The 14,174-nt window shown below is 36.5% G+C and overlaps 1 protein-coding gene and 1 long non-coding RNA gene across 2 annotated transcripts in view; one reads left to right on the top strand and one right to left on the bottom strand.

The window, feature by feature from the left end:
- LOC121739598 (facilitated trehalose transporter Tret1-like) overlaps positions 1-3,495 on the bottom strand; it is a 25,668-nt gene extending 22,173 nt beyond the window's left edge. The window contains exon 1 of the mRNA XM_042132090.1: positions 3,334-3,495. Within this exon, the coding sequence (XP_041988024.1) occupies positions 3,334-3,366 (33 nt within the window). The 5' untranslated portion in view covers positions 3,367-3,495. The remainder of the gene's footprint in view (positions 1-3,333) is intronic.
- The window catches only part of LOC121739599, a 23,358-nt gene extending 9,184 nt beyond the window's left edge, over positions 1-14,174 (top strand). The window contains exons 3-4 of the long non-coding RNA XR_006037475.1: positions 1,480-1,486; positions 13,848-14,174. This is a non-coding gene — a long non-coding RNA (uncharacterized LOC121739599). The remainder of the gene's footprint in view (positions 1-1,479; positions 1,487-13,847) is intronic.

Here is a 14,174-nt window from a genome sequence, read left to right as displayed (position 1 = left end):
GGTCATCTGTACTCCACTCGGGCTAACTTGTCGCTAGCGGTCATTCACTCCCTGTCAAAAACTTGTCATTTTCCATATAAAACCACGATAAACAATATCTGACACTTCATTGTCAATTTTTTGTATGGAATTGTTTATATGGAAAATGACAAGTTTTTGACAGGGAGTCAATGACCGCTAGCGGCAAGTTAGCCCGAGTGGAGTATAGTAAAAAAAATAATGTAAAAAATATATAGATAAAGAAGAAGAATGTTACTTAATTATGAATAGTATGTATCGTTTTTTTTCGAAAGGGTCTAAGCCACTGGTCTGGTTAAGACCATGGTAGTTTAGTAGTGTCTGTTGCTAGTTGGTTTGGAGATAAACAATGAGGGGGACTGGCCCCCTCCCCTAAAGTCACACGTGTGACATTCTAATCGGGCAATGTTGGGGAGAGCTACGAAAATAAGCTATTTTTATCTGACGTGGTTAAAATTTATTATAAATATTATCTGTATTCTCACTTCTTATATTGTAAACTTTAAATATCTATAACCATTTAAAGGTTCTTAATCAGGTACTTTGTTATACGAATGCAATTAAATACATATATTTTGTTATTTCACTCTACGGTCATAATCAAATTGCTGACTACCGCTAATAATAATTATTTTGTACAGAAAATTCACTGATAATAAAAAACTTTTTACAAATATCTGTAGTAAAAGAAAAATCAGTATTTACAAATATTTTTCTTCCATATTTATAAACTTCTAACGTTAATTGTCAAAAAGTCATGCCTTCCTATTATTATTAACACAAATAACGAGAGACATAATTAACATTATATTTAATCGACATTTAACTTTTACATAATATTTCATTAGTGTGAAATTGATACAGTAAGGTAAGGCGCGTCCGGCGTCCCTTATAGGAAAAAATAAAGCGCTACATACGCTACGCCGTTGCCGTTGCTACGACATCATTAACAGTGGGTTGTTCCTGGATGATTCCTGGATATTTATTGAGATCAAGTTAAATTTGTTTTCTATATCATTGTATTTATTGTTTTATATGAGTACTGAGTAGGTAAAAATATTTGTTAATGTTCACGGCATTATAGTAAAATTATAATGGGTTCATTTCGCAGTCTCTTCAGTTTGCAAACAGAAAAGTTAATCGAGTCTTGTCTTTTTTAAGCGTTCACGTATAAAGTAACTAGATGTTGCCCGCGACTTCGTCCGCGTGGACTTTAGTTTATAGTTGTTCCCGTACTTCGATTGAAGCGTTTACGCGCAAATCAGAAAAGTATATTGTGTGAGAACCGCACATTTTTTCGGGACAAAAACATTCCTTGTCCCAGATTCAAATTAGTATCTCAAATCTCCATGCCAAATTTCATCAAAATAGTTTAGGGCTTAGGCGATAATAATTAAAGTTTATTGTGCGGGAACCGTACATTTTCCGGGACAAAATTAGTATTTCTTGTCCTTTCCCGAGACTCAAAGTATCTCCATACCAAATTCCATCAAAATAGATCGAATAGTTTACGCGCAAATCATAAAAGTATATTGTGCAATAACCGTACATCTTTCCGGGACAAATGTATCCTATGTTCTTTTTCGGGACTCAAAGTATCTTTGTACCAAATTTCAGCAAAATGGGTCCAGCTGTTTACGCGTGATGTCGTGACTCGTGACCACGCGAAATATAACGTTCCGCGCGGCTTCGCCCATGTAAATTAGATATTTCACAGACGAATTAGTCTACAAAAAATAGCCTATAATCCTTCACGTGGTCTACTTCTTATCTGTGGCAAATAACAGAAACATTGCTCTTAGTAGTTCGTGAGATATGCCCTTTCAAATAATTTCCCCCGCTTTTTCCACACTTTCCTCTATTCCTTCGCTTTTATTAGTCTTAGCGTGATAAAATATAGCCTATGGCCTTTCTCGATAAATGGGCTATCTAACACTGAAATAATTTTTAAAATCAGACCAGTAGTTCCTGAGATTAGCACGGTCAAACAAGTCCTTTCAAATAATCTCTCCCCGTTCTTTTCCACACTTTCCTCTATTTCTTCGCTCCTATTAGTCTTAGCGTGATAAAATATAGCCTACAGCCTTCCTCGATAAATGGGCTATCTAACACTGAAATAATTTTTCAAATCAGACTAGTAGTTCCTGAGATTAGCGCGTTCAAACAAACAAACAAACAAACAAACAAACTAACTAACAAACTCTTCCGCTTTATAATATTAGTATAGATATAGATAACGAATCTTTGGAATTTAAAGTGCGCGGGAGCTTAATATCTCAAAAAATGACATAGCATTTTATTTTGAGGTAATTTTAGTAACATTTTAAAATCTTTTATTTAACTTGCTCTGTATGTATGTAAGAATGTATGTTTGGGTGAAATTTTGGAACTCAATTTTGAAATAGATATATTTAACCGATGAGCTGAAATTTTGCATGCACGTTTGGATGACAATGCATGATATGGTATGTGACATCACTCTAAATCCAATATGGCCGACCATCCAAGATGGCGAAATAGTTATTTTCTATGCAGTCCTACAATATGGATATTAAATGAAAGGGCTAATGTCATTCTACATCCAATATGGCGACTCTTCCAAGATAAGTGAGTAGTTATTTTTAATGCACTTCTGCAATATGGGCACAATAGACATATAATTCTGTCTACTCTGATATGGGTATCAAATAATCTGAGGGCTCATTGAGAGTAACTCAGAAACGAATTTAATGTCATTCTACATCCAATATGGCGACTCATCTAAGATAGAGGTATAGTTATTTTTAATGCACTTCTGCAATATGGGTATCAAACTAAAGGGCTCACTGAGAGTTACTCGGAAACGAATTTAATTTAACTATCAAGTTATAATCCTCAATATATTATACAATTTGCATGATAATAAAAGCTTGTCGCGAGACTTAATAATATGTGAGTACTTACTTGATAAATTTATTAAAATAAAAAATATACTATATAAAATATACTATACTATATTTCAATTTACTCACTTAAATTGGTACTAGTTTATTTACAAATAGCGCGACAAGCTATTATCATGCAAATTGTATAATATATTGAGGATAATAACTTGATAGTTAACATTTTTAAGGATGAACTTATTTTCCTTCTTTTTAGACTATTTAAATAAAAGCTTTTCAAAAAGTTTTTTAAATATATTTTATTTAATTACGCTCGTAAACCGTCACATTTAGAACACTATCGATATAGCAGGTGAGTAACAGTATAAGTAATAAAAAACATAAAGAAAAAAACGGTTAAGTATATAAAATAAAAATAAAAACCGGAACTTACTTGTCTCACGAAAGCCGGTGATAATTTAGTCATTTTTAATCACAGAAACAGATACTTACAAAAAAATAAACTTTAAAATTAAGATATTTTTTTTAATTTAATTTACACATCGCGATGTCAGGTGAATGAGATGAGAGCAGCGCGTCTGAACCGGCGCGCTGTACTGAGAGACACAACCTGTCATGTCTCAACTGTCGGTCATGACAGACCCTCAGTCATGTGCGACCTAGTTTAGTGCGCTGAAGAGATAAGTCAACAGTTCAACACCACTGACCACCACAATAGACGTAAAAGCCACCCAAACTTTTAGTGTAAACAAAATAATTCACGAATTATTGTAACATACATTATGTCAATATTATAATGATTATAACAGGGTTTAGCTTTAAACAGATCACAGCTAATATTGAGTTGACATGATCCGACCTATTAACGTAGGTTCGTCAAAGGTTAAAAACCATTTATAATAGTGTATGTTACCTGCCAAGCGGGAGTCGGGAACTCGAGACATCATCACAAAACTGTTTGCACGTCTCACTCATATAAAACTCACTTATATAAAACCAATGGGGCTGTCAAAATTATTCCAAACAAGTAATTTCGTAGCCAAATAAAAACCCTATTACTCACAATATAATAAGAATCAGTACCTTCATTTTTGACTTCACCGTAGATGGTTAAAAACCTTACTTCACAATAATAATTATTATTATCTATCATTAACGTGTTTTTGTTATGTATGTTTCCTAATCAATGTGTGCACTACAATCGCCGGAAGTCATTTACTAATGTTGACTATTTGTTAGGATTTAGGAAAGCGCAATCGTACCTAACTGATGACTTGCTGATTCTGCTCACTTATTTTTCGATAATTCTGTTCCTTATCAGTATAAAAATAGCCTATACAGAGCCTCTAGTCTACTATAAAGAACAGCACATGCGTACAAAAAAAGTGCAGCCCACCTCTATCTTGATTCAAACGATACTCCAAAAATAAATATAATTATTGAATTGGAATATAATACATTTTGTTATCATAATAATATGTCGGCACGTTTGTTCAAACTAAACATTAACCGTGTCAACCGTTTCACGTTTAACGTTATTGAAGAATTTTTACGTTTAACAATTCTTCAATAATTTTAGGTTATGTCGTATACTGCACTGTATAATATACCACTTATAAAACTGTAGAGCACCCACCAGAACAGATTCACCAACTAAATTACATCCAAATAAATAATTATTATACATTGTGTTTTATAAATATCGTTAATGTGTATTTAATTATGGGCGATAAAATATTCAAATTATTATAATATTATACAGAAGTTATTCAACTCGTTTTCGCCGGTCGATTTGAATGATAAACAATTAATTATCGTCATTTCAATAATATGCATAGTTACACCGATTTTGTGAAAAATCGACCAATATTTTTTATAATGCTTATTTTCACTATAATATTCTATCGCATTGTTGTGAAAATCTATATAGCTATTATACAAGATTTTTGATGATTTTGATTTTGATTTTGATATGTAACATTATTAATTATTCAACAAATGCACTTATCAATATAAAAATCGGCCAAGTGCGAGTTGGACTCGCGCACGAAGGGTTTCGTACCACAGTAGAGCAAAATTAGGCTGAAAATTGTGTTTTTTGTGTGGGAGCCCCCTTAATTATTTCATTTACTTAAATTTTATCATAAATTATTAAAGTACAAATAAAACTGAGTATTTTGGGAATATTTTAATTGCCTATATATTGCCGTTATTGATATCGAGCAAATAAGTCATGTTTGTTGTATGGGAGCTGCCTTTAAATATTAAATATTTCATTTATTTTATTTTTAGTATTTGTTGTTATAGCGGCAACAGATATACACAATTTGTGAAAATTCCAGAAGTCTAGCTATAGCGGTTCTTGAGTTACAGTCTGGAGACACACAGACAGACAGACGGACAGAGTCTTAGTCTTAGTAATAGGGTCCCGTTTCTACCCTTTGGGTACGGAACCCTAAAAATAGCCAGTAGCTGATTCTCAGACCTACTGAATATGCATAATATGCATATTCAGTAGCTAATAATTATAGGTAATAATATCAGTAAAACCGTTTCGGAGGAGTACGGTAACTAACATTGTGACACGAGAAATTATATTATATAAGACTAGGTGTTCCGCGCGGCGCGTAATTTAGGAATGTCACGGAAACCGTAAATTTTTCCGCAAAAAAAGAAACCTATGTACTTTCACGTGGTCTGTTCTTCATGTGTGCCAAATAACATAAAAATATAGCCTGTAGCCTTTCTAGATAAATATGCTATCTAACACTGAACGAATTTTTCAAATCGGACCAGTAGTTCCTGAGATTAGCGCGTTCAAATAAACAATTTCAAATAATTTCCCCCGTTTTTCACACTTCCCTCTATTTCCTCGCTCCTATTAGTCTTTGCGTGATAAAATGTAGCCTGTAGCCTTCCTCGATAAATGAGCTGTCTAACACTGAAAGAATTTTTCAAATCGGACCAGTAGTTCCTGAGATTAGCGCGTTCAAACAAACAAAGTAACAAACTCTTCCGCTTTATAATATTATAAGTAATAGATAAGGTGGCAAACGAGCAAACGGGTGGCCGGATGGAAAGCAACTACCGTCGCCCATTAACACTCACATCAGAAAAGCTGCAGGTGCGTTACCAGCCTTAATACGCTCCCTTCTTGAGGGAATACGCTCTCTTCTTGAATGTTTGCAGGTCGTATTGGTCCGGAAATACTACTTGTGAGTGGTAACAGTTCGTTCCAGAGTTTTACAGTGCGCGGCAAAAAAAAATTTACGTGGGAGAGCCATGCTTCGGCACGAATGGGTCGGCTCGACCGGAGAAATACCACGTTCTCACAGAAAACCGGCGTGAAACAGCGCTTGCGCTGTGTTTCGCCGAGTGAGTGAGTTTACCGGAGGCCCAATCCCCTACCCTATTCCCTTCCCTATCCTTTGCTATTCCCTTCCCTTCCCTACCCTCCCTTATTACCCTAATTCCTCTTAAAAGGCCGGCAACGCACCTGCAGCTCTTCTCATGCTGCGAGTGTCCATGGGCGACGGAAGTTGCTTTCCATTAGGTGACCCGTTTGCTCGTTTGCCCCCTTATTTTCATTAAAAAAAAAAACGCGAAAAACGCACGGTGGAAGACTGCCATTCATCAAGGTGATGACTGATGAGGATCGTATATTTTTCGCGTGTAACGATGGCGAAAAGTTGCAGGAGGTGTGATTCCGAACAATTCCTCAGGGCACTCCCCATGATACAACCGATAGAGGATGCAGAGTGAAGCTACATCTCGGCTTAATTCCAAGGGGTCCAGCCTGTTGAAACACTATGGCAGTCAACAATTCGAGCGGCCCTTCGTTCGATACGATCCTGAAGGAGAGGGAAACTGATATTTTGGCGCCTCTGCCCAGAGATGAGAACAGTATTCCATATGAGGACGAACCCTCTGGCAGCATTGAAGGAAAGTTTGAAAAAAAGCCAGTTTGAAATACCTTCAACGATCATGTTTGGTGGCATCAGAAATCGATAAACGTCTAATTGTTACGTTATCAGATAAGCACGTCTCAGCCCCTTGAGATGATCACGATATCGCAGGTCTTGTGATTTACCATTATCGTAATTATCGCTTCGTTATCGGTTAGTCGTGTCGATATATGTACTAAATAGAAAATAAATAGTAACGACATTTCTTTAGATTATCTCAAAATTCGCGACATCATCTTTGTTTTTGCAATTCCACGTGAAAGATGTAAAATGGCCTAAGGGCCGGACACATAAACACGATACGACGTCGTGTCGTACCACGATGCGGCGTCGTTTCACGATGCGACGTCGCGTCGTGGGAATCTACGACGAGCATCGTAAAAAACTACGTCGCGACATCATAACGTGCCACGATACACGCGACGTCGCATCGTGGTACGACACGACATCGTATCGTGTTTATGTGTCCCGGGCCCCGGCTCTAATACCCAGGAAAGGATCATGGGCATTTTGGTATAAGTCTCAACAGAGATAAAATATATACCATTAGATAGTTCTTAGTGAGTAGGTAAAAAGATATATGGCGCCCAGCCCCTAGCAACTGTACTTTTTGAAATAATTTACAGTCAACGTACAAGGCCGGCGTTACCGACGTAGTTTTGTCGTCTATGTGGTAAGATTTATATGCGCTTAGAAAGGTTACGAATGTCTTGTCTTAGTCAGTACACCGATTTACGCTCACAGTAGAATTTTAACCCCTCCCTCATAAGTCATACTGCACACCCTTGGACGGCGGACCAGGTAACGATGACAGAACAGAAAATTTAAATAGAATATAAGTGTGTAGACATAAGACTGTATAAGTGTATAAATTGTATTAAGAACATAAATCCCTCAACTTAAAATCAGGGACAAGAGCATTATAAAAAAATGTGATGTGTAGGGGAGGTACCATAAAAAAATATATATTTTAAAGATCTTATACACCATTTTGTCGGCATCATTAATATGTGCATTCGTGCCGAATTACAGCTTTGTAGGTCCTATAATCTCTAAGAAAAACCGCGGACGGACGGACGGACGGATGGACGGACAGACGGACGGATGGACGGACAGACGGACGGACGGATAGACGGACAGACGGACAGACGGATGGACGGACGGACAGACCGAAACTATAATATAAGGGTTCCTTGTTGACTACGGAACCCTAAAAATAATCATGCTTTAATGTAACGTGATGTTATCAGCATGAAATGTATGGTCGCTGATGTCACTTTTAACATGGCTTTTTTTTATGAAATAAGGGGGCAAACGAGCAAACGGGTCACCTGATGGAAAGCAACTTCCGTCGCCCATGGACACTCGCAGCATCAGAAGAGCTGCAGGTGCGTTGCCGGCCTTTTAAGAGGGAATAGGGTAATAGGGGAGGGTAGGGAAGGGAATAGGGAAGGGATTAGGGTAGGGGATTGGGCCTCCGGTAAACTCACTCACTCGGCGAAACACAGCGCGAGCGCTGTTTCACGCCGGTTTTCTGTGAGAACGCGGTATTTCTCCGGTCGAGCCGGCCCATTCGTGCCGAAGCATGGCTCTCCCACGTATTAAACGCTTTACACAAAAAGTACTTGAATGAATCTTGACAAGCGCCCTATTGGTCATTAATATATGGTATACCTATAATATAATATAAGGTATACCTTCCTAAAAATATACAATCCATTCCTGTTGAGCAATATACCAGAGCCCCTACAGAGCCCATACATTTTTGCCCGTCATTATTTTGGCCATGGTTGTAGGATGAGTTCAGTTATCAGTGCCAGTTACTTTGGAAATGATTCATTTTAAAGATTTCTGTTCAGCCATAGAAATTTAGATCGAAGGTACAAAAGTACAAAAGTAGGCCCTGGCATTCCTAGAATTCTAGATCGTATATTGTAAGCAAAAATTGGCGCTGTTCTATTGACGTGTGAAATCAACTACTTTTTTTATGGGAAATTTCTAGACTGGCGGACGTGACAATCAATTTTAATTCCCTAAAATATGATAAGGTCAGTTCATGTAGAATGTTACTTGATAAAGGCTATGCGAAAAACACATAAGAAACACGTTGTTATATTGGGGCGTCATCTCCTCTTACACATAATATCAAGCTCTCAAGCTCAATGCGACAAGCCGTTCAGAATCTGGAGCTTGTCAAAGAAATGTGCTTATCACATAGTACATACATATACTCGAAAAACATAACAATCTGACGCAGTTGGATTTTTGTTTACTGTCCCAAGAATTTCATTTTACTTGCTATAAGTACCAAAATATATAAAGTTCAATATTTTGTATAGGAGCTTTGAAGCATGATACGACATGGTCGGAGAGTAGAGAGTAAGAGTCGGTACGTTGTTCGACATAAGTACATAGCCACTGCCTGCTACTATGCGGTATCTTCCGTGCGTTATTGGTCAACTGGAAGTGCAACATTTATAGTTTTACTCAACCAGAATTATATAAAACTCTGTTTTTTTTTGGTTCCGTGCCCAAAGGGTAAAAGATAAGTCTCAGTAATACTAAGACTTCCCTGTCTGTCCGTCATCTCCAGGTTGTATTACTTTTTATTTGGTCGGTGGCCTGAGCTAATATTTTTTTAAATACCAGTCTACAGTCCTTTAGCGTATTGTATTGTATCGACAGAAATACTTAGATTTTTGCAGCTTAAAAACAACAAAAACGAAATATCTTGGCAGTTATCACAACAATGAGAATGCTATCCTAAGCTATGTGATCGGTACATTAGCGCTGTAAATAGCAATTTATAAGCTTTTTAATAAAGTATAGCAGCTTATTAGTTCTGTAAACAGTTTTGTAATGTTGCATGGTATACTTTGTTAGATCAAACTCGGTAACTGGAAGACCAAACACGGCGAAGCATGTGACAAATCCTGAACTAAACACTAATAGGTGTTGATAATAATATAATAAATATTATTATATTATTATATACACGGGTAATTTGACGCATTTAGGTTACTGAAAAACTACATTGTTTTTTGTATTTTAAATGCAAACTTTAATATAGGTGCGTTGCGAATGTTGAGATGTGAATAAAGATGGAATCTGTTGCAGCTATAATTAAGTTGCATCTTAGTTTGTATTTTTTTCAATTCCATCGGTACTCTCAGTTTCAATGTTTCTACCCGACTGCACCAGCAGAGTTATGTTTTTCAAGTCTTTGTACATGTAATATGTGCGGGTGAAGCATCAGGCTTAACTTGTAATTCCTACCAACTTTATTGAACAGTTATCATTATACATTTTTGAGTTCGATTTTTCTGACTCATACAAATGTTTAGGTAACCACAAACAGGACTGCAAAGTAGATTGTAAATCCTTATCGGTATCTAGATTTATCTTTTAGTATGTTGGTACTATTTTTAGGGTTCCGTAGTCGACAAGGAACCCTTATAGTTTCGGTCTGTCCGTCTGTCTGTCCGTCTGTCTGTCCGGCTGTCTGTCCGTCTGTCTGTCCGTCTGTCTGTCCGTCTGTCTGTCTCAGAGACTATAAGGCCTACAAAACTACTATATTGTATGTACTAAATGTGCATACAATGTACTATCAGAGAAGTTGATTCCTATGCAAATCGGGGACCTAAGTAGTTTGGTTGCGTTACGTCAAACCCAGCTGACGGATCACAATTAACATTGAATTGACATATTCGACCAAATAACGTTGGTCTGTCAATTGCATAGGAATCAACTTCCTCGATGGTACATCATGACGCCGACAAAATGGTACCTATATAAAATATTTTTTAAAAAATATTTATGGTAGGTACCTCCCATAGGTACCTACATATTAGGCGGGGGTGATTAATTTTTTCCGCGTTGGATAGATTTTTTAAAAGTATTATGAGTATGTATTCAGAGACCATTTTCCGATTTAGAGATCCATTTGTGAAATATGAAGTTTTAAAGTAAAAAAAATCGTTAGAGTCCAGTGTCCCTCCCTTCTACACCAACTAAACGGTTGTTTCTGGAAATGTGAAAAAATTCAAGGGGGTAGGAAATATGCTGAATTTAAAAGGAAATTCGAAAACTATCATGGCGAAGACTTCATACTCGTAACCTATTGAGTGATAGTCCATCAACTAAAAAAATTGTATTTGGAAAAGTATAAAGGAAATTTTCATTCAAATTCCTTTTAAAGTTTTAACGTAACTGAGATGATGTTGTGAGTAGTGTAAAACACGTTATAAATGTACATTCATTATCTATACTTACAAAAATTATCAAAAACTAGTGGTACCTACTACGGAACCCTTATTGCGCGTGGCCCAATACACACTTGGCCGGTTTTTTTGTTTTTTCTTAATACAGCACTAGCTTAACTTTAAATCCTAGCTTTGCTTCGTTTCACAGAAGCATTCAAAGCAAATTACTAAGCCTGTAATTTTTCGTATTCTCCAATCCTAAACCAAAGCAGATATCACAAAGCTCTGCGTTGTTCGCCGAAGGCCGCGCAGTGAATAGTCACATGACGATTGAACCTCCACCTTTACAATACGCAAGGTTTGCTAATCACAAAGGCCGATTTAACAATTATTGAACACACATTTGCTGAAGATCGTCGAAAATACTTGCATCTTATTTGCTTGGTTACTCAATAAATGTGTAAGAAATAATAAAGGATTCATAGGATACCTTAATTGCCCAGACTTTGTTACACCGAATTTTTTTATCACGCAGGACTGGTACATTTTTCTGAAATTAGAGCAATCCTATAATTATTATGTCCTTTCATGTGACCCAAATACCCAATGGATCTGCAGCCTGCAGGACCAGGGTGCAACAAAACAAAGTGATACTACTAGAAGGCGTGTACCTGTTTAATCTTATTAGGTAGTAGGTACCGTACTAGATTATATCAAAATCGATATACTTAAACGTGATTATTAATAACTTAATTTTGCCAGTTTAGGCCTATTATTATTGAGACTTGAGAGACCATATTATGCCGATAGGAAATGACAGATTTGTATAGGTCTATCAGGATCTGATGGCAAAAAGTGAGAAAAGAAATTGACTCTAATAAGTAGCAATACCGGGGTAATTGGAATAAAACATTTTGATCCTTTTTTTTCCATAAATAGCGGCTGATTATGTGTGTGAAATATGCAAATATAAAAATTTATCCAATGATCACGGATATTTTTTGAAAATCTTCCATCCAAATTTGCCATCAGATTCTGGTAGACCTATAATTATAGTTATCCTAACGATAGTTAGGATGACTATAATTATAGGATTACAGACTTTCTTTTAAGATATTACAGACTTTCTCTTCCAGGTTATTTTGCCTAAAAGTACGAAGTTTTTTTAATAAAATAAAGGGTTGAGCAGCTGTGGCAATTCTAGTGGATCGCAGTTGCGTTGTCTTCGGGAAAGTAATATACTCACCGAGGGCGTTAGCGCACCGCCTGGCACCAACGTGGACTTACAAACTTTTTATTGGAAAAAACTTCCATGCTGTATGTTCGATGTTCTGTTATTCCTTGAAACTTTCACTTTATTTTTTTATAAAATAAGGGGGCAAACGAGCAAACGGGTCACTTGATGCAAAGCAACAGCCCGCCCATGGACACTCGCAACATTAGAGGAGCTGCAGATGCGTTGCCGGCCTTTTAAAGTGACGCCTTGATAATTTGGCTGTAACGATATCGATTTTTCTCAGCAATGACTAAAGCTAAGAAATTAAAGTTCATTGTCATTTGTCAGTATTCATCATATCTTTGTCTTTGAATAACCCATAGCATAACACGATTGGTCAACTTTTATAACACAGAATAATCAATCGAAAAGACCTCTGTAAAAAAAGTGATTCCTATTTTGCCAACAGGGGAGAGTTATATGTCTTATGAGGCCTTAGTCATATGTCTACTTCAATATTTAAGAATAACATTAAAATAAAATAAAAAATAAAGGTGGGTTCCAATACAAAAACACAATTTTTCGCCTATTTTTCCTCTATAACGGTACGGAACCCTTCGTGCGCGAGTCCGACTCGCACTTGGCCGATTATATACTTTAACGCGGCGTCACCTTAAGAGGGATACGCGAATACGCTCTCTTCTTAAAGGTTTGTAGGTTGTATTGGTCCGGAAATACTGCTAGTGACAGTTCATTCCAGAGTTAAATACAGTGCGCGGCAGAAAGTTAGGTACGGTACGCGAATAACGCACAGTGGAAGACTGCCACTCATCAAGGGAATGACTGATGAGGATGGTATGTTTTTCACGTGGAACGATAGCGAATGCCTACGGTTTGTGAATTGTACTTTCCAATGGATATGAATCATGACTGTTATACTTACTGCCGCACTCAGAGTGGAACATTAATTAGTTAAATGTAATTACTTATTTCAAAATTTTGACATAAGCCCCATACATTATCTGTCAAACTCTTCATTAAATTGAAGGTTAATCATTATTAAATGTCTCTGAGTAAGGCGGTTAGTGATATAAGTACCTAGAATTTTTCTTGTTTAAAAACCTATGTGACCGAGTCAAATGTTTTTAGCTAGATACTTTTAAGAATCAAATAGCATCTTCAGATTTCATTATATCATTAGTGAGTGATGAGTCATTACTAATTTTTCTGTCTTATAATTTATTGATTACTGCTTATAGTCTAATCAAGTGATTTAATTCATTGAATCATTGGGCCTCAATAATTTATGCTGCTTGCATGCATGCTTCCCAAATCCTAATTCCTATAACATTGGTATAGGTATCATATGGGTATCATAGCCAACGAGGATAATAATATTATTAGGTAAATAATCCTTAAAGTAAGAACAGACAACTCACTTCTTTAACCCTTTAGTTACCACAATGATAACTTCAGAATTACGACAATGAACCTTACGAGCTTCCACCGCCCGCAACGTTCATATCAGTACCGGCAAACGAAAGAATGACCGCTGACTTTATAGATTTTTTCTTTTAAACTCAAATTTCAACAAGATATTTTTGGCACCATTCTTATCCCTGTGAATACCCTTACGACATACACTGCAGTACAAGTAACGATGTGGGGATTTGGAAACTTGTAATTTTTGTTGTATTTCACTCTCGTAACACTTGCTACAATTTTTCGTTGTAAACGCCTCATTCATTATATACAATTATAAATTCGGACGTTGTTTTATTATTTTCAAAATATCGTTGTGTCTAAACTTCCTGTGGCCCTTGAACGTAGGTACCCTTATTCATAAAATCGAAACCTGCACCGTAAACCACCAGCGTGTCTGGTTCTTTTC

This window comes from Aricia agestis, chromosome 2 (assembly GCF_905147365.1).
Source record: "Aricia agestis chromosome 2, ilAriAges1.1, whole genome shotgun sequence".
Lineage (NCBI taxonomy): Eukaryota > Metazoa > Arthropoda > Insecta > Lepidoptera > Lycaenidae > Aricia > Aricia agestis.
This window is presented reverse-complemented; position numbering and strand designations above follow the sequence as displayed.